The 22,203-nt window shown below is 40.0% G+C and overlaps 1 protein-coding gene and 1 non-coding gene across 6 annotated transcripts in view; both read right to left on the reverse strand.

The window, feature by feature from the left end:
* Positions 1–20,920, reverse strand: part of TEX2 (testis expressed 2) — a 47,765-nt gene extending 26,845 nt beyond the window's left edge. The window contains exons 1-3 of one of the 5 annotated variants that reach the window (XM_035891646.1): positions 16,922–17,056; positions 16,315–16,381; positions 1,890–3,544 (exon numbers count right to left, since the gene is read on the reverse strand). In XM_035891646.1, the coding sequence (XP_035747539.1) occupies positions 1,890–3,518 (1,629 nt within the window). In that variant the 5' untranslated portion in view covers positions 3,519–3,544; positions 16,315–16,381; positions 16,922–17,056. Of the gene's footprint in view, positions 1–1,889; positions 3,545–8,408; positions 8,434–14,222; positions 14,245–16,314; positions 16,382–16,921; positions 17,057–20,898 lie in introns of those variants that run through there. The other 4 variants (XM_035891644.1, XM_009636016.2, XM_035891647.1 and 1 more) reach the window with 4 other exon arrangements.
* Positions 11,839–11,911, reverse strand: TRNAR-CCG. The gene has a single exon. It is a non-coding gene; the product is annotated as a tRNA-Arg (tRNA).
* Positions 20,921–22,203: the final 1,283 nt, after the last annotated feature.

Here is a 22,203-nt window from a genome sequence, read left to right on the forward strand (position 1 = left end):
TTATGCAAGAGCATCAAATTTGATTTTCCTATATTCACGTAAATTTTGTTACAGATTAAATCTTTATCTCATTATTCAGAGGATCTAAAGTGTACAGCACTCATTTTGACAGAGGCAAATAGAAAATAGTTGTGTGAGGGGGGAATAACAACTTGCAATCTGCTAAATTACATTATATTCCACTACAATATGGGCACTGAGCTGGTTTTTAAACCCCTGAAGCATTAAAAAGCCCTTTTATAGGGCTTTACGTATTAAGGGCAATTACTTTGTGTGTTAATGAGCACAAGAAATACTTATCAGGTCGTACAAAACATTAATCTACATTCATACAGACTTTTCTGCACAGCTCATTTCTTGCCTACAGCCATTCTCATAAAAATGTATCTCCTGGATAAAAGCATTAAAACAGTTTAAAGGTTCCTGAATAACACCTAACAGCTCAAAGTGCTATCTTAATACCAGCCAACAATGAGTATAAGGATCTTTACCAGCTTTCAAGTATCAAGGCAAATTTATACGCAGGGTCTCAGCACCCAATTAACAAGGACAGAACTTAAAGTTTGTGAAGATTTGTACAGGTAAGCAGCAGGTAAATCAGCTGGGCAGACAGGATTGTCAGTCTGCATTCACAACAGCAAATAAAGACCACAACTCATTACATTCAAGAAAAACAAGGAACACCAAGGCAGCATCAGGGCTGGGCATGCAATTGCTGCCTGTATGCAGCAAAAGTTGGGTTTTATACCCCATTTCTTTAACTTCTCAGTTACCTAAAGATACATGAGATTAGCTATCAATACACTATAGATTCTACAGCATATAACCAACACCGTATGAATTTAAATTCATGCAACCTTTGTGTTGTTACACAACTGGAGGTGAACCTTCAGAAAGCTCAGGATGGATTTAATATTTACAGAAACACAAGAAAGCATTCACAAATACTCTGATAAGCAAGGGATATCAAGTGAGGGTTGTAACACTATCATTCTGAAATGCTTCTGTTGCACATCAGAAGCTAGACAATGCTTTACTGTTCAGAATTCTGCAAATGGGACAATGTTATTTTAATTCATCACAGATGGAGATTAGGAGAGGCAGGACAGGGACAAGGAAGAAACACAAAACCACTGAATTAACGGAGTGGTTGCATGGATCAGCTGGACAGACAGCAATGTGCCGGAAGTATGAAGTGACAGCAACTTCCAGTATCTGAACAAGAAATGGAGATGAGGAAGGGCAAAGAGGAGGGAGGATAAATTTTCTAAGAGCTTGATTTAAAACCCAGCACACATTTTACTGATCCATATTATACAGTACAATATACAAGGTATCAGCACGCAGAACCACAGACATCATAACCCGTGAGTGTGTCCCTCTCATCACTCATTCCTCCTCCCATTCTAACGAGCTAATGTTTGAGGAGAATCCGTATGCTCTCCAACTAGCTATGCTTTACTTGAACACATTGCTTTTGAATCTGCTTAGACTGAACAGACAAGACAGAGAAATTACTGCCTAGACAATAAAATAACCCAGAAACAAAATACATCTCCCAAGATGCAGCTTCAAGCATAAATGTTATTTTATGTGCTAAACTCTGAAACTGCTTGCTCTCAGTAGTTCAGCTGGATTGTTTCAAATCCATCGGCAAAACCACTTGCCCTTTTACTTCTGAAGCAATTCTGGTTTTCTACTAATCCTTAAGGACACTGAAGTCTTACATATTCTTGGATACTAAAGCATTTGTGCCCCTGCCAAAGCCACTTGACCCTAGAACAATGCTCTATTTACAAATGGGGATAATTTGGCTCATTTACACCTTCAGAATAAATCTAGCTTACTACTTCTACCCAAAATAATGCACACAGACACACACACCTCACCTTTAGTATTTCAGGTTCTTTGATGTCTAGAGCTCCTGTATTCCATCGCTTTTTCATACTTTTATGGAATTTGAGATATTCATGAGTACGTGGAGTAAGAAGCCAAATCACACAGACAGCTATCATAAAGCCAAGGGCCATTCCAAGTAAGAGTCCACTTAAGTAGCCAGGGAGAGGGATAATAAAGTAAGCATAGACTAACAGTGTTAAGAAGTATAAAGTTTTCACTGGTATTTTAGGCTGTTGCACATAGGGATTATTTTCATCTTCACTACTGAGCATAGTACCATTTTCCTCAGTCATCTCTGGATCAAGCAAAGTTTCAGTAGGGTTATCAGTTTTGCTTTCATCCTCTAGCAAGGAAAAGTCTTCAGAATACAGTTCACAAAACTCCTCGTCCTCTCTGCTTGCTAGTGCGGACAATGAACATTTTTCAAGTACGAGTGACGTTTTTGAACTCACTTCCTTTGTGCTTGCAGACTGAGAGCTTTTGGTCTCTGTCTCTTTTGCATGTTCCTCAGCTGCTTTTGACTGATCGTTCTTATTCAGATTAGAGTCACTTCCATAGAAGTCCCCTTCAGAATCACATTCTTCTTCCTTAATGCTGTAGTTGTTATTGCTTTCCAAATGGCCATTCAAACTGGAAAGGTTTGAGAGTTCTGAAGCACTTGAAGATAAGGCTTTGGGCCTGTGGCTACCACTTTCATCACCCATTATTTTACTGAGCAGCTGAAAAGGCTCATAGATTACTTCAGAAAGGCGTCTTTTAGTATCTTCAATTTTAGCCTCCATTTCAGGTACTTTAAAAAAGGAACGGGTGTCAGAGGGAGATGTTAATGGAGACGAGGGGGCAGTTTTAGAATCACCACCTGTAGCTCGAGGTTGAGTGAACTGTTTGAACAGATGCAAGTTCAGTTTCGAGTCGGGTGGCCTGTAAGACACAGCTTCAGATTCTTGTTTAGAAGTATCTGTAGACAGAGATTTCACTAAGGTTTTCATTAACTGTCTGTGTCGCATTGGTGGGGTGGGTTCTTTTGGTTCCACATCTGTTGAAAGGGACTTGACTAAACCCTTAAAAGGCTTTGAACTAGAAACTGTGGATGATCCACTAGAGCAGACAACTGATCTGGAAGGGGATGAGGATGGGGAAGACGACAGGCTGGATTTCTGTTCCACAGGTGCTGGTGCACCTGCTAAGCCAACTGTATGACACGAGTGTGATGATGGAGACAGAACTAGTGGCACTGCACTGAGTACTTGGGATGTGGAAGGAGAATCCAAGAGCTTTACAGTCTCTGCAGTTGGCAGAACTGCAGGTGATGAGGACAGCAGTGATGCAGAGTTGGCCACGTTAAGCGAGGTAGCTGGACCAGAAAAATCATGGCCGGTATGCTCAAAGCAGAGGTCTTCCTTGGCTTCAAGTGCTGTTACAATGCTTTGGTCATCTAGTTCCTCATCAAGAAATTCCTTAAACTCCTCTTCCTCCTCTTCTTCCTCCTTCCCAAATGCAGAGAAATGAATAGTGATGGTTTCTCGGGAGACAGATCGTTGGACCTGCACTTTTGGTGCTGACTGCTTTGAGGACATTTCACCAGTTTTCTCTGCATGGCTACTGTTCTGACTTGTCATTGCAGGTCCCAGAGATGCGTCAGAGTCTGTGAAGAAAACGTAATACTATGTTAAATGCATTTTTCCCCCTTCAAACAGCCTTATTTTCAAGCGTTAAGCCAAACACAAGAGATAGGTTATACATAACAAGTCAGTCAGTTGAAAATTAAAACAATCTGGACACTCTTCATCTCACTGGATTTAAAGCTGTCTAGTCAAACTATGGATTGTTACGAAAGAAATTGACTGTAGATTTATTTCATTGCATAAAACATATGTGTATTTTAGTTAATACCCCCTTCACATCTGCTTAACTATCTCATTCTTAGTATCACTGAATGCAAGACCAGATTCAAAGACAGACAAGGAGAAAAACATGCTTAGGACAATTGGCAATCATGGGTAGGCATGGAGAGCATTACCAGACCCTCTTAGATGATCTTGGAAGGAAGAATCTGACACAATTGCAGGTAGAAAAAAACCTCACACAACAAAAAACCACAAGCAGAAGATACTTATACTCAAAGTTACAGATCTAGGTTACTGCTTGCTAGTTCACATATTTCCGCATAGCGCAAAACTGCAATATTAAGAAGTGCCATGCTGTTAAAAATTACCTTCAAGTCTTCTGAAATTATAGTTCATCTCTAATATGCTACCTTCCCATTTCCCCCACTAGATGCACTTCTGAGTTCCAGAAGCCCCATCCCACCCCAGTACACTGAAATTCTTCACTCCTAACTCCCAGATCCTTCTACATTCAATAATTAATGCTTTCTATTTCTTTTAAATAAAGCAAATTTGAAACTCAAAGCAAGGTCAGAAATATGTAAAAGTCTTCATGTGTGGGACAGTGCCTTCTCTTGCATACCTGTTTGAACTGGTCTATAGGAAGTAGAGATTTAAATTGTATTTTATCGTGTGTATTATCGTGGTTTATAGTTGAACTCTATGATCTTAAGGGTCTTTTTCAACCTAAATGAGTCTATGAGTCTATGTAGTCTTTGTCTTTCCAGGTTTTGCAAGCTATGGACAAATGATCATAACACACAATAGTCCAATTATTGCAGGCAAAACAAAGCATAATTGACAGAACTTGATTTTAACAGTTACCCTCCTGAAATCCAGGACTGGACACCCTTTACAAATATATTTCAGCAGAATCCCAGTACAGCAAGACAAAGTAGCTTCAAACACTTCAATAATAGACAGTATCAAACTAACTGTTGTGAAAAAGATACGAGTCAGGCTTCCACAGATACAGCATGTTTGAGATCTACGTCAGATAACGTATATATGCAAAGACTTTATTACTGCTAGCAGTTTTGCTGTAAGAATGTGTAAGGACACATCAGTAGAAGCAACTGTTCTTCTCACTGATACAGCAGTAGTACTTTTTAAAAACACCGATCTCTGATCAGATTGGCGCAGAGGCTGTTTATGCGATAGATACACTAACATCCCTGCCTTTTACATCAGTTATATCTACATGTTATTTCAAGCATTTTGTTGACCCATGAAAGTGGACTTAGCATACATTTACATGGAGAGGAAATATCACACATGTAAACCAAGACCATACACAAAGACGGATCACTAATGACAAGATTAGCTCTGCCTTTCCGGCTGTGAGGCAGCACTTTATCTTCATTGTCAAGGCAGCAAGTTTACCACTTCAGTAACTGAATTATTTTTCAGAAGCTGTTAGAATGCTGTAATCAAACTGTCAAGCTGAATTAATGAGAGGCCTTTGCTGACGTTTAAAGAGCAGTTCAGAAGAATGATTATGTGGTGGTGAAGAAATGTGCACTTCACAAACAGTTGTGATATTGGATTGTATTATCCGGCAAGCCAGTGCCACCTGTTCGTCATCATCTTCCTACTGAAGGTTGTAGCCCTTCATACTCGCTAACGGAGCTGTTCATGTAAACATTTTTTAACCTGTCAGTAAAATGAGCTGGGTTAAACATTTTAACATAGCAGATCTTTGCTACCCAGCTTATCCAAGTAATGTTGGAACAGAAGTGAGTATCTGTCCACAACTTCCTACTCACTGTAGTTGTCCATTTTATGGCTCCTAAATTGTTGACTAGTTTATTCCTTGCTGCTTCTAGAATTTGCATGCTTCCCAATCAGGTTGTACAGAAGGAGCTGGACTCTGTCCTGCTTCATGCAAAGCCTCCAGAAGTTTTAATTTCAATTTTCAGTCCCAGTTCTCCTGCACACGTCAGAGCGCCAGTTTGGATTCAAAGAACCAAAAGAAGCTTTCAGACCCAAGTCATGCTTTCAGGTGACACCTAATCATTTTTCTGACAAACTGCTTAAGAGATAAAATTCTGCCTCAAGATCAAGTTCCGGCTTCAGCTTTTATCATGGAACAGTTTTCTTTTGTCCTCCCCAAAAATCCATCTGACACATCAAAGTAGTGGTATTAAATGGAGAACTCCCTTTGAGGGATGGAGGCACACCTCCAGCCCACTTAGCACTCTGCAGATTGTTACCTTTCCCAGCACGTCTGTGGGTCAAGTAGTTATTTACCCTAACAGTAAGAACTCTCAGTTACTCAGAAGTTTAAATATGCATTTATCAGTCATATGTATATATAGCTTAGTGAGTGTTACAGGTGGTTAAGAAACTTGGTCTTCCATTTCCCTGTTGGATTAGCACACAGGAACGACCAGCACACAGAATCCATGCTTCCTATGGACACAGTTCCATTTCACATAGTTCAAACTGCAAATTTCCCAATTTTTTTTTAAGACAAATGCACCCAAACTTATTTTGGAGAGGGGAAAAAACTACTACTGGACAAGATACATATCCAACTATATTTCCATTTCCCTAGTGCTTGACCATCAGCTATCACACATTTCTAACATTTTGTGCCAGTTGTGAAATTGCAAGACTAGCAAACCAAAATTTGAAAGTACAATGTCATTGAGCCATTACAACACTACACACTAAGGAAGGAAAACCCCCTACACATCTCCCCAGTCACTGAGCCATTACAACACTACACACTAAGGAAGGAAAAAACAAAAACAACAACAAAACCCCACACAAGAGCAGCACTTGCATTGATGCTGTTGGCATCAGCTTGAAATGTCTGACCCTTTCTCTTCTGCCCCTTCAGCACTCACCATGTATCAGTAATCTAGCAACACAAGACAAAAATATTAACTACTCCCCCAACCCCAAATAACATTTCTATTTGTTATTTTATGTTTATATGTTTATTCTGTATGCTATCTTTGATCAGCTAGAAATTCATGGGTTTGGTTAGCTCTTTTGCATGCTATGTTTACACGGTACAGTTAATTCCCTTGTGTTTAAACGCCAGTTGCCATGTTGTGCTAATGCAGTGCTAATTACCTGAAACAGATGAAGTTTACTTGCACACACCAAATGTACTGAAAAAGATTTTACCGCTTACTGAATAAGCAGGATTTTTTTTTTTTACATCACAATTAACCAGTGAACACAGAAAGGAAGGAAATTCTTGATTAGCCAATATTTGCCTACCCTTAAATATGTTACTGTACCATGAATTATGTCTTATAAAAACGCATTCTTAAATCAGCACTATCAACATGGCAGCAGCAGAACATTAACGTAAACCAACTGCCTTGCACTTTGGCACCCTCAGCCCATGACTTGCAAGATAACTCTGCAGTATCCAATGCCCTCAACATCTGGCCCAAATGATATTTCAGTTGAGGGGAATGGTTTCCATTTCCATTTCTGTTTGGGCAAATAATCATTTTTGGCCTTCTTTGGTCTTGCTGGAACTCTCTAAATCAATCCTGTTTATAGGCTGGTTTTGCTACAAGGCAGTTCATGCTTTTCCCAAGCACAGCTGTTCAAAGCTGTACCTTCTATCAAATTTTCAAACAATTGGTGCATTAAAAAAAAAACAGTGTACAATACAGGAGAAATACTATAACACTATTTACTTACAAGAGCACATATGTTTTGGCCAACAGCAGATATTTCATTACAAGCACTCTGAATATCAACTGGGATTACAAAAATAGCACGCTCTCTACGTTATTCTAAGCTTTTAACAACTCTTAACCCCTCTCAACACACCAGATATCCTACTGAGAGTAGTTTCTCCCCCACAAGCACAGGATAGGGGAGATTTTCCCCTGCTCTGGGCAGGTCCATGTTTCCAATCCATTCCTGGGCACAGTGTCTCTTTTTTATTGCAAAGGATCTGTGGGGTTTTTTTTCAAAGTAGATGTTGAGAAGCTTTTCCATATGGAATACAACAATAACATCCCTGACTTCTTCCACTACTGACAGATCTTGCACAAGGTGTTGGTTTTGATAACAAAGATATTTCATCAGGTTCTTCAACCATACGTTTTTACCCCTTAAATCATTCTAACAGATTCACTTCTTACTGATTTCCGGCTATATTTTCCTCACTCATTGCTTCCTACTCCTCAGCTCCTCTCCCACCTGTTTGAAGACCTGGCGTTCCCAGCCTCCCCGTCTGAAGTGGCACGATTCCAAACATTGTTTGCAGATTACATAGATACTTGCAGAAACACAGGTTTTCATTGATACTTCTTTTGAAAACCACACTGTCCCCACCTTCTCTGGCCGCCTCTTAAGGGTTTTTTTTTTGTCATAGTTAATTCTAAAGATGTAAGGTATCGGTTTTATTTATGTGGCAGGCAGGCCTGAATCTTAGATCCTCAGGCTTCAAATGATTCAAAACACAACCTTTTACCTGGAAGGGAAGGAGGCTGCTCAAAAAATAATTCCTTTCCCCCAAAGGTTTGAACTCTGGATGCTTTTGCAGGGTGGAACGAGAGAGCTGCCAACCAACTACTGCCACTTCCACTTCTTATGTCAAGGCACCGCACCCCCATCACACACATAACAGCAGTTTATAATCCTCACCTACAGGCATTGCTTTTAAAGCGCTACGACAACAGGAAACAGCAAGCCAGGCGAACAGTGCATGCGCGCTGCCTGGGAATAGAAAGTATTTCTTGCCCAGCCCTTTCCCACTGAGCGGCGAGGCAGCAGAGTGCAGGAGCTGAGGACGTGATTTTACCCAGATGACAACACGTCTCCACCAGGCCGTGATGCACCCGCTGACAAACAGGGACACCCAGGGAGAGACCAGGTGTTGGGCAGCGCTGTGTCACGTTAGGCCATGACACCTTTTAGAAGTGTTGCTACAGCGACACATGCTCTTACCTACACCAGGAATGATTAATTGGGAGCGTGTATAGAAATAGCCAGGCACCCAAGCAATCTGCCCTTCTGCCCAACAGCATAAACAGCCTTCTCCAGAACTGGCAAACCCTCTCCCTTTTCCCGGCAGTGGACAAACACGCACCCCACCCTTCTTCAGCCCAGTCCCAGAAACCACCTACTTCACAGCACTGAGAAAACACACGGTGCACTGTCGGCTTGCTTTACACAGAGAACAGGCATCTAAATCATCCTCTCATTTACCAGATGAGAAGTGTTTCAGGACTGAAGAAATCAAGCTCGTGCTCCACAAAAACACATTGATTTTTCAGAAACCAGGGAGGGAAAGATATTTATGGTGCTACCAAGTGTCTAAACAGCTTGTTTACTTTAACTATTGTATATTGACCATTGGGCATGAATTATCCAGAATGTGTTGTCTGCTCATGTCTATTCTGCTCTCTAACAAAGAGATCAACAATCTGTAAAGCAGAAGCCACTCAGCTAAAGGCAAACATTTAAAGCTACAGCTTTTCTAGCAAACCACAGAAAAACTCAATTCACAGTGCAGGGAGAAGAGAACTCACAGGAAGAAAGGTCTTGTAATATTTTTGCTTGTATGTGACTTCTGGTTATGGTAGTGGAACTTTATTTTACAGCCCTTCATTCAGTAGTCTTAACTCTGCATTGCAAATAGGCAAGGCTGAATTTTGACCTCAGAGAGACACACAGCCTGGTTGCAACCACAGCTAGGAGAGATAAGGAGCCCACGCACGCATGGAAAGGAGGATAAGGCTCACAAAGCGGATGATGTTCCAAAGAATGCTAGAGCACTGGACCTTCGTTGCTCATTAGGAGGATATCAGCAATTAGAAAATTCTCAGAATATATGTACACGTCAAGAATACAGAAGTTCAAAATAAGTCTGCTTGTATCCTGTCTGCAAACTAGGGTGCAGCTTGGGCGCATCCAGGATTAACTGGGATGCTTAACTGAGCATTTACTCCCTCTCACGGTTCACAACCCCATCATTCACAACGCACACCTGGACTCATTTTCTCACCCTGTAAGGCAAACTCTGGTGCACTTACAGACCAGCAATAAGATGACTTTAAAAAAATACCTTCTATTCATCATACATTTGGCCTTCCGCTAGCATAGCCCGGATTCTGCAAGCTATATAGAGTTCTTCAGTTAACAAGGACAGTTACCAGACAGTTAACCTCCAGATCACTGCATGTCCTTTCAGACACCAGTGACATCATTAGTAACTTAATTTCTCCTTGCCCTACTTTAATTTGGCAACTTCATATCCGAGATAAAGATCAGTGTAAACTAAGTCAGTTTGGGAAATTAATAATATTTTAGAAGAGAGAATCAAATTAAATCCAAACAAAAAGTTTCAAAAATATTCACCCCCCACTTAAACTTTACATCATAGCGAGGACTAGAATTGTTCAAGAATTGCACAGAAATTCCTCATACTTTAGTCCCCACCTGAGCACCTACCTTTAGCCTTTTTTAAGTTTTATCAGTTTAAAGCTCGCAGGTAGAAAACTAACCAGTTCTCTTCCAGTTCTTGAGAACAGGTTGAGATTGACTTCTGTCTGCATATGCTTTCAGAGCTCACAATAAGTCATATTTACATCAGCCAAAGCAAACTTTCTTTTATAAGCATTCATACTTTAAAGACTGATGTGCCTGTTTTAGACAATTATACTATCAACTTCACAGATAAAGCAAAGCAATTATTTTCATGTTAATGATTTAGAAAGTGATTCAACCAATGCCCAAAGCAGCAAACTAGGAACTAACTTGAAAGAACAGGTCTAAGTTGCATACACCATGCTTATTTTACCCACCCATATACAGTTCAATTTAGCCACATTTACTAATTAAGGGATATCCAGTAGAGCAATTCAATGGTTTTCGTAATCATTCAGTTGGGAGAAACAGAACAGATTGGGTAACTAAACTCACACATATTGCAACAGCCAACTCTTCCAATCACATTGCTATTACTTAATGCAACATCTCCACAAGGGGTAAAAGGTATGCTGTATTAGTAAAATGTTTTAATAAAAATCTGCAGCAAGGTTCAAAACTTCTCCGAGTATTTTCCCTGCTCATTGCTACTAAACAGACCAGAAAAAGTGTTTTCTACAAAACAGAAATTCCTTTCCTACTAAGTAAAGCAACAGTCTCACAGGTTATTAATAAGCATTGTAATACTTTCCCCTGTATCAGTCAGTTGAATCAGAAGAATAAGCCCTAAATGCTATCAGGAAGCCACTCATTTGATTATCGATAATGCCACAATTTGGCTTCATACAGACTGGCACTGCTGTTCAAAGGGAAAGATGTTTTTAACTGGTTACCTCTCTGCTTTCCCCAAAAATCCTTCTCTGCCGTCACTCTTTCTACAAGCACGTCCTGCTTTGGCAAACCGCCATCACCTAGACTGGGGAAAATAGTACTTCTTTAGGACTAATGGGGCTCATTATTATTTTGGGTTACTCAACAGTCATTTCCAAGTGTCAGACTGATGACAGAGGTATGATTCATGCTCTAAATCTATCCTCCATTTGGAAGGAAGAAGTAGTGTATTCGTTTTCAACTATCTTGACAACATAGAATCATAGACTCGTTTAGGTTGGAAAAAACCTTTAAGATCATCAAGTCCAACTGTTACACTTACCCTGCCATTCCACCACTAAACCCTGTCCCTAAGCACCTTGTCTACCCAGCTTTTAAATACCTCCAGGGATGGGAACTCTGCCCATTCCACAGCCTGACAACCCTTTTGGTGAAGAAATTTTTCCTAATGTCCAACCTAAACCTTCAGACCATTTCCTCTCATCCTATTGCCCCTTACCAGGGAGAAGAGGCCGACCCCCACCTTGCTACAGCCTCCTTTCAGGTCTCCCCTCAGCCTCCTCTTCTCCAGACCCCTCACCAGCTTGGTTGCTCTCCTCTGGACATGTTCCAGCAATGCAACATCTTTCTTGTAGTGAGGGGCCCAAAACCAAACACACGATTACTTCCCTACTCCTGTATTGTATTCCTTATACAAGCCAGGATGCCATTGGCCTTGGCCACCTGGGCACACTGCTGGCAAAGGCATATGGTACGACCCAGATGGGACTCGAACCCACAATCCCCAGCTCCGGAGGCTGATGCCTTATCCATTAGGCCACTGGGTCACCCATCACATCTACGTGATGTGACAGAAGATGATCTCACATTAACAGAGCCAGAACCAGTGTAACACATTAAGCCACTGTTCCCAAACCAGGCTCGAAGCATGATAAATGTTTCCCCATTTGGGAATACCTGCACAAGCCAATGTGATCCAACATTCATATTGGCTCCCAGAAATTAGTTTCCACTTTTTTATTACTAGATTTACTAGACACTTAGCCAGAATCTTCCTTCCAACACTGAGGGAATATGGGAGGACTGTTGTTATTCTTCATACTTATTTTAAATAAATCACAGAGCTCTCAGCATCAGACAAAATTCCTTAAGAGCTAGAAGTCTTCATTTCAGGTCCTTCAAAACAAAGCACAGTATTAGTGATCTTTATTGCTTACCGTGTTTATTCCAAAAACATTTTAAACCATCAGAAGTTTATATCTCCAATAATCTGTTACTGCTATTTTGCCACACAGGTAGTCTTAGAAAGCCAATTCCCATGTATTTAATCCAGAATGATCTCACTGAAGCAGAGATCACAGCTACTGGGCCATTTATCTGTCACAAATTTCATCTCATTCAGCAGATTTATACCATAAAAGACAAAAAAAGATACAAAAATGAAATTTCAACATCCTTTCCCACCCCCATTCAGATTTCTAATTACGACAAATTCAGTTCCCCTGGCATCTCTGCGAGTTAATGTATTCCACGGTTAACATCTATTATTCCTTTTACCTCCACTAGTCATTACTTTTAAATGAACTACATAGAAAGTGTTGGTAATTACCATCACACAATAGCACCGTGAAATCTTTGTGTCAGGGATCTAGTTACCCAGCCTGAAAATACTTCAAAGCTCACTTTCCAACAGGAGTAAGAAGGAAGTTTTGCTTCACCTTTCAAGTTCACACAACTGGATTTGAGATACCGGGGCGGGGGGGGGAAGAGGAACAAAACCCCAATAAAACCTGTTATAAATCTAAGCACAGAAATGAAAAATTTTGTATTAGTATCAAGTACTATTAAAAGAATGTAGTCCAGTATGTTCAACAGAAGTTAACACTAGTATCACAGCCAAAATAGATGATGGCACCCACTATGGACTGTAATACACACACAGAGACCTTCCACAGCAGGTACGTCTAACAGGTCAACGAGGTTATCCTAACTAAGCTGGTTAACAGCTAAAATACCTCTATCAGGAGTTCTCTGAGTCTCATTAAAAACAAAATATAGATATATATATATAGGTGTATAATATATATATTTGTGCAAATGCTTTTAAGGTAAGAATAAGCCAAGTTAAATAACCAGCATTATTAGGTACGTTTAGGGATACTTAAACAAAAGACCCTAAGCAAGGTTTTAAAGTATTGTCAATGAGATTATACTTTTAATGAAAACTATAAACCTATCAGAGAGACAAATACGAGGGGTTGTTTACTGAAGTCTAGGACAGAAAGGTCAAGTAAAATTGCAATGGCAAATAAGGAGTCTTCAAAATTACTGGAATTTTTTTTGAAGACAGGCGCTGCTAATAAGGTCCTTAATACAATTTGTATTTACAATGCTTCAAGAATAATAAAATAAAAATTGTTTAATGTTAGCTAAATGAGTCTATTCTATATTAACATTTTCCCCAAAGACCTAAGAAAGGTCAGTTACCACATTAGTTTCTCTGCCTTCACCAATAAAAGATTAATTATTATTCTTTCCTATTCTCCTTCCATGACACATCAGTTACATGAAAAACTTCATAAAGCCGCACTACAGTTTAATTTTGGCAAACACAAAAAGCAAAGCAGTTAAAGGCTGTTTGGAAACTCAGAAAAAATCAGCTTCTTCCTATTTACTGCTTTTCTGAAGACTGAAGTGAAGCAGTATTTGTAAGAAATCGAACATTTCCCCTAACAGAAGACATAAAAGAAGTTAAAGCTCAAAACAAAACATGCAATAAATCACAGAAGAACAGTAAACAGTGGGTGGAGAAGAGTCACTTTATTTTGCTACATATTGCAACATTTATTCATTTTAAAACAAGGACATATAGAAACACAGAAGCACTAGGAGCTTTCTGCAAGGAGAATGAATCACAGTTGCAAGACAGCAGACTCCCAGGCTCCTTGTCCCTCTGGCCCCTAACCCAATGGCCATGTTCACAGACCGATGCCCATGCTCTGCTGGACTCCAGAAGGAGGGCACGGTCCCAAAAGAACTCTATTCCAATGAAGCAACATGCATCAGCACAAGACTAAGAACAGGGTGGCAGCAAATCTGCTAAAGCGTGAGACAGAAAAATCAGCAAGCAAAACACACCTCTGGTAGGTAGCACAGTGCTTCCAAGCTGCCAGCACTGGGAGCTGAAGCCTGAGGCAGGAAGGACTTCTGCAGCTCAACAAACCTGATGGTGTGCCCAGACAGAGGTTGCTGCCTTGCCATCGTGTCAGCGTAGCATTTTTCAATTGCTGTAGCTCAAATTTTATTTTGCAAAAGAGCTGCTTCTCTGAAATTCAAAGGAGAAGCTGGAAGAGGTATGGAGTGAGTAATGGTAATGTGAGCTACAAGTTGAACCCAGAAACTGCTTGCTAATGTGCAGCTAGCTCTTCAAGAGCTCAGTTTCAACACAGCTTCTACTGTTACTTTCCCAACCAATTGCAATACTACCGGTAAAGCTCCTCAATACTCTGAGTATTATACGTGTTAGTAAAGCACTGTGAACAGAACTGTTCTAATAACAAAAAGTTGCTTTTACCATATATGTAGTCAACTCAAACTATGATTTTTTTTTTCCAGATTACTCACGCACTTCCAATAACATATTCCTCTCCTCTTTGCAATAGATTCAAACTGCACCAGAGTGCAATTTCATTGAAGAAGGCTTACTCCCAGTTGGCACAGCGAAAACAAATAAAAATTCTAGCACATTATATTTTCTCCATTCACATGGTTTCCTCCTATGAACTACTTTATTCTTGTTTCTTTATCATTCATAATTGCAAGCAACAAGTAGCATCTTTTCCTTTCAAAACACTCAATACTAAACAGTTCAAAGGGACCTTTTATTGGCTCCCCAGTTCCCACAACAGAACAAAACTAAATAATAACAAAACCACAACCAAATCCCCTCTCCCACCCTCCATCACAGATTTAAGAGAGTCATTTCCTATATCCTATATTGCTGTCTTTAAAAAGTACATTCAAATACTTGTTTTTCCAGGTAACTCATTGCTGGCATAAAAATTACCCAAAGAACTAATTTGGTCATGAGTAAGAAAAGAAATGCTCCAGAAAAACAAAGGTTTACAGACCTAGATCTGAAAATCCTGCAGTAAAGGACATAGAAATAAATGCCTTAAAACCAGAGCATACTCACAGAAAGAGGCAGGCAAACTTTTGTCACGGTCTAAAGCCAGCTTTTTCTACTTTTCTCATCTCAAATTCCTGTACTACCTGTCTGAAGCACTCTCTTCAGAGTCACCCTGACAAGCCAAAGAGGAGTAAAAACCACTGGTCCATTAGCAATCCTGAGCAATAAATACATAACTGCTCTGTTTGTTCTCTTCTAAAAGGGAGGAGACACTAAATCAGAATTTGCTGGTGCTGCAGAAGTTCCGCATCTCAACAGAAAATGTTTTATTATTACAGAAATAAAACATCAAAGCTTACACGTAAAAATTACAACCTATCAAGAGGGTAAATGGTGAGGTAGAATGTAAAACTATGCAGCAGTGAAACTCTTCCCTCCTATCTCAGTGGAAAGGAAAAAAAAAATCAACTCCTCATTAATCTGATGAAAGACTATCTAAAATCTCTGCGGATTACTCCACAGTTGAAAATGCTGTCCACATCACTGATTAAATCAAAGGTCACTATAAAATCTTTAGTGGAAATTTTGACTGAGTGGCTTATAGAAAAGCATGTTTCCAAAATGAAGTAAAATAAGCTGCCTTGATTCCTAAATTAAAAAGGGCTTATCAGAATTGTATTACAGGCTCATTTTTCCCAACAATTCAAATGCTCATCAATAGGTAAGACTGCCTACCAGTAACAAGTGAGCATTCCAGGACTTTTTTTTACATCTACATTCATCTCACTAACAAAAATATTCAGTCAATATTCACAGCAACTGCAAAGTTAAAGCAATCATCATACACTTTCATATGAAAACAGCAGACAAAATATTAAAAATAAATATGCTTGTCCACATAAAGCTAAACAAAGCTACACAGACAAGCAGGAGCAATTAATAACTCAAACTCTAGGTGTCCATGTAAAGTGTAGTTATGAAAGATCATTAAAAGAAGGAATGCAATTTACAGATTCACAAACCATACCCATAGGTATCTAAAGAGATTTTTTTTTCCAGTGGATTTTTAATGATTCATCAAATCTTATATTTCATACATACCACCTTCATTCTAATTTCATGTTTTGCAGAGGATTAGCATGCAAGGTGCTTTAAGGCTTTTTTTTACCTGACAGGACAAAACATAGTAAACAATCATGGTTTCTTTATTTCTCAGTAGATGTTTTCAAAATTTGAGAAGGGGGTATTCTCGGGTTTAACTAAACAGGAGTAAAGCATTTAATACTTGAAAGTATTTATGTTTGGACCAAGCACACATCCCTAAGCAGCAAGGTAATAACTCTTAAAAAACAACATCCAAAAAACCCTACAGAACTATGATGGACCAGTGATGCCACATATTCCAGAAAGTCACAATGGCAGAGCAGGAAAAAGGTATGGTGGGGTGGTGGTGGGAATCTTTCCACTCAACCTCTCACAGACCAACTCAAACAAGTGGGGTATCTTTGCAACACTGCACACATTTGATGAGCCCTCTTCTCTACGAGCAAAGCCCTCACAACTTCATGTATGTGTCAGCAGGACTTATTGCTATCCTGCAGTACCAGGCATCTGTGAACATGTCTTTGCACGCATATTGGGAATGGATGGGAGAGTATGGTTCAGCTAAAAGAAACACCTATGTTGTTGTCTACAGAAGGTTACTCACACTGACATCTCCTGGGTTTTTACCAAGGTAGCTTCATCCAGAAGCAGCACGTTATCCAGCTCTTCCAATACAGCCAGGTCATTGCTGTTGTCTTTACAACCACTCTACACCCTATGAGAAGCTCAAGAAAAACAGAACTCCCTACAGAAATGTAGATGACTTCACATGCCTAGGACCTTGGCATGCCCCAGGCACAATGCGGTCATCAACCTAGCATTATCTGGCTTCCGATCTTTCTCATCCTCCAGCTCTGGTGGTACTTTTTCAACTTTTGGATCCCCAAGCAGTTGGCAACAAAACAAAACAAGAACAACTAGTCAAAGCAAGGCTACTTCCAGAAAGCTTAAATTGTCTGTGGGAAGGAAGGGGGCTGGATCTGCATTTAATACAAATAAAAAAGTATTCATACCTAATTCATACGAGTGGTGTCCCTCAGGGGTCCGTACTGGGACCCGTGCTGTTTAATGTTTTCATCAATGACTTAGACAGCGAGATCGAGTGCACCCTCAGCAAGTTTGCGGATGACACCAAACCGAGTGGTGCGGTTGACACACCAGAAGGATGGGATGTCATCCAGAGAGACCTGCACAGGCTGGAGAGGTGGGCCTGTGTGAACCTCATGAGGTTCAACAAGGCCAAGTGCAAGGTCCTGCACCTGGGTCGGGGTAACCCCCAGTATCAGTACAGGCTGGGGGAAGAAAGGATCGAGAGCAGCCCTGCCGAGAGGTACTTGGGGGTGCTGGTGGATGAAAGGCTGGACATGAGCCGGCCATGGGCACTGGCAGCCCAGAAGGCCAACCATACCCTGGGCTGCATTAGGAGAAGCGTGGCCAGCAGGTCGAGGGAGGGGATTCTGCCCCTCTGCTCTGCTCTGGTGAGAGCTCACCTAGAGTACTGCGTCCAGCTCTGGAGCCCTCAGCACAAGAAGGACATGGAACTGTTGGAGCGGGGCCAGAGGAGGGCTACAAAAATGATCCGAGGGCTGGAGCACCTCTCCTATGAGGACAGGCTGAGAGAGTTGGGCTTGTTCAGCCTGGAGAAAAGGCGGCTGCAGGGAGACCTGGTTATGGCCTTTCAGTACCTAAAAGGGGCCTATAGGAAAGATGGGGACAATGTTTTTAGTAGGGTGAGCTGGGTGCCCCTGCTCCTGCGGGGGGGTTGGACTAGATGACCTCTAGGGGTCCCTTCCAACCCAAAACATTCTATGATTCTAACCAGGCAGGTAGCTGTACTTAACACATGAAAATTAATTAACCAAAGGTACCTGAAGATACATAGCAAGCAAGCTACAACTATTAACATAGGAAAGCAAAAAGTGTCTTTGATAAATGCAGAAAATGCATTCCAGATAGAACAGAACAGGATTTCTCAGAAGTTTTTACAAGCATAATCCCCAGAGGGTCCAAAGGACAGAAAAGCTTAGGAAAGGTCAATAAATAGGACTTCATAACATGCAAATCTTTGCAGAGTTGCAATCGAGTTTGAGAAGTGGTGGGACAAAAGTCATTCAACCCAAAAGTCAGACTGTTCTGCAAGGTTTCTTAAAAAAAAAATAAAAAAAATGTTCCTAGCACTTCGAAAGCAATAGCTCCGTGCCATTCATCGAGTAGTCTTGCCTGTCATTGGATTCCATGAAAAATTAATGGAGAAAGGTATTACCAGCATGTCATGCTACCTGGAAGCTACATAGGCAAGAAACATAAATCAGCACCACATGAACAAAAAAGCTCTTCATGACCTGGTTTTGGAAGGACATGGTTTATGGACTAGATTTCCAGACTTGTCTGAAAGTCCTGAGCCAGTAATCACGATACTTTGTGTTTCAATATTATTAGGACGGTGAGAAAAATTTTGCTTTAACTTACCTCACTGAAGAGCAGTGTTCACACAGCACTTTGAACAAATAAGATGATACAGAATCACTAACTTCTTAAAACGGCAATAGCAAAGACTGAGACCCAAGTTAAAGCAGCTGAAGAATCACATAATCCATCTTATTCTAGCAACAACTGTGCAGAGATCATAAACAACTAGTAACAGCTTCTATGCTTTAAATTCCTTCTCTTTCATAGAAGGATCCATAGAAGGTTAACAAAATGTAAAGTCAACTCCGAAGAAACCTTGTCCTAAGAATAGCAGGAAAACAAAATGTCAAACTCAGAATTGGCGAGTACCAGACGTATCTCTCTGCTTAAGGCAACATTCATCTCATTTAATTCAGATTTATGTTCAACTCAAATACCTAGAAACTAAAATGCAAAAGTTCAGCAGCATTGTAGCTTTCTGACTGGAGGACGCAGCACAGAGTGATGAGGACAGGAGAATATCCAAGATACTGAAATTTTTCCAAGACTGAAACGGAACCTAGATGGTCCCCAACAATCTGAATTTTTCCCATGCAAAGACAAAGGTTTTGCTTATTAAAAAAAAAAAACAAAAAAACCCCCAAAAAACCAAAAAAAAACCAAAAACAAACGCACAACACAGAAATACTGTCAAACCTTGATGAGCAAAGATACTAAGGGAGGCTCAATTAAAAACATTAGGACAAACAACCCAGACTTTCCCAGCTTCCCAAGTAACTATCAAGACACAAGGCGCCTTGGGGGATGTTTCAGCTTGTCAAAAAGTTTCTAGAGCCTTGCAACTGTCATATGCATTTCAGTATAGTCTCTCAAAGATCAATTTTACATTAAAGTGATGTATTTTATGATTAAAAATACTGGACTATGAGACAGAGACAAAAAATCCTACTCAAGTGCACAGGGCTGAAGCAACCACAAAATTCCTAGTGATGCTACTACAGTACATTCAAATATTTTACAAAATCCACAAAAGTATTAAGGCAAAATAAGTACAAGTATGTGGCAAAAGCATGCACATGTGTTCTCATTTAAATATGTGCTTTCTTTTCACATAGTATTTGTAACTCTAAATGTTTCAAGGTGTAAACTTATTAATTGACAGATGGTGGCAAGAATCTTCCCTCGACTTTGTTATCCAGAACATGAAAGAGGTCCCTGCGAAAAACAGGCTACCCAAAAATCAAAGCCACTAGCTTGATTTGCATTCCCCTCCATTTCTTGCATTAGACACAGAACAGAGCAATAGTTAATGGATCAGTTTGATATATTAAAGCTTTCTGGTGGTTTGTTGGTTTTTTTTTTTTCTTTTTCCCCAAGAGCAATTGAGGCTACTCCTATTTCCAAAAGCTGCGATACATTTTAATTGCAGCATATGATAGGTCAATTACAGATTGCCTGACCTTCACAGCTGCTTTACAGGCTTGACTCTTACTGGAATCCACTGAGTCAGAAAATGATGAGCACCTCCCACAACATATTTTTTTAATCCTAATTGCTAAGAAACTATGGCAGGTAGATACATGAAAGAAAATCAACTTCACTAGCAATGTGAATTAACAGGATTATTTTACATATAAGTAGACAAAGACCCCGTATTTCTCATAAGGAAAAAGAAAATCAGTATACTGTAATGACAAAGTGAGGTCCTTACCCACCTTAAAGCCCTTTTGTTAACACCCCTAAGCAACAAGAATGTGAGAGAATCCTTCCCACTCTGTTTTTCTCTCTCAAAATGTGGGTACTGTTAACACGCCTCAAATTCACAATTGTCATGTCAATACTCTCCAAAAAAAGTAAATAAAATAAGATTGGGCAGAACACAAACAGTGCCCTCCTCTCCTTTTTCTTCAGCAGCATGGATCTACCCCAACATGGTTTTTCACTGTACGAATCAGGCCACAAACGTACAAAAAAAAAAAAACAAACCAAAGAAACTTGGTAAAAGGTTTCAGTCAGTTAACAGTTTACTGAACTTGAAAAGTGTTCCCACTGTCCCTGGTGAAAAGCAGTTTCCAAAGATCAATAATGCAGGAAGCAACACAGACAGACCTTACCCATTCTCTCTCAGCTCAGAAAGCAATTATTTGTTCTTATATGGTATAATTCACTCACAGAGCATGCAGACACAGACACAGGTCCTTATCTTAGTGGAAAGCAGACCCCAGGTAGACAAGTAAGATGGGACAACATCTGTAGAGGAAATCACTCCTCCAGGTCTCTTCATTTCAGAAATGCACATGCTAAATTCTGATCGGCTACATACGGAGCTGCAAAACACGCACGCAGATTTCACTTCTGCAAATGTTAATCAGCGTAGTTGTCTCCAGGAATTTCATCTGACAACCTCACAGGCTGAAAATGAAAAGGTCAGAAGGTGGGTGTCTTGTGGCAATATATACCCCAACTCCCCAGTTGCCTGCTGAATTCATAGCGCAATATGAAGAAAAGAGCTTAAAAAAAATTTTTAATGGATTTTTAAGAATCCTGCTTCTACTTTGAGTTCAAGTAGTATTCATGCAAGCTCTCTACTGTCATTCTCCTTTGCAGTTACTTCCCTGTAAAAAAGGGTGAAAATCTTGCCTTTTTCATCCTATGATATTTGCTATTCAATAACCAGATATTATCAGTGTTATGTTTGTCCAGCAAATGCCTTCAGCACTGTAAAAGTTTCTACTATTGCAGACAGGAATAATGTCTATAGTCTCAACTACTCGATAAAATAGGTAAGAACAAATGCACTCCACTGTATGTGGGTTACATTTTGTGCACACACATGCACAAAAGGAGAAGTGTCATTAAAGTAGCTTCAAGGAAATGAATTTTAGGTCATCAATTTTAAGGTCTTGATTTGCTGGGAGATAAAAGAACAGCAAAAGCCACCAGATGGATTCAAAAGGGCAAAAGGGAAATAAGCATCTTTGAGCCATATCCTGCCTTGTTCAATTACAGTATTATGCAGGCAATTCTAATTTCAGACATATGGCAATGTTCTTACATACATGCTTAATAAATTTGCATTTGTTTATCAAATAGAGTCAATCAGCTGTACAAGCTCTAAATTACATACACTATTAATAAGTTTGTGAGTACACACATACTCACTTCCTCACACGTCAGAGGTGTGGCTGTTTAAGTGAGGCTTTTAATTGCTGAGAGGTCAAGAAGAGAAGCCAAGCATGGGTGGCAGCTACAGTTGTCTTCCAGGATAAGGCGACAAAACAGCGATGACTGAAGTGTGAGGAAGCTGCACCCATCCCTAAGAAGGTGCTCTGTCATCCTATATATATAATTAAGGCTTTAGAGACAAGATTGGTTGCTCTTTTGGGAAAACTGAAAAAAACCAGTACAAGTAGAAATCCAGACACGGGATGGAAATCTTTTTAACTTGCATTCATCACCACACCATGAGACAAACTC

The sequence above is a fragment of the Egretta garzetta genome, unplaced genomic scaffold, assembly GCF_000687185.1.
Source record: "Egretta garzetta isolate BGI_Z169 unplaced genomic scaffold, ASM68718v1 scaffold213, whole genome shotgun sequence".
In the NCBI taxonomy this organism is placed as follows: Eukaryota; Metazoa; Chordata; class Aves; order Pelecaniformes; family Ardeidae; genus Egretta; species Egretta garzetta.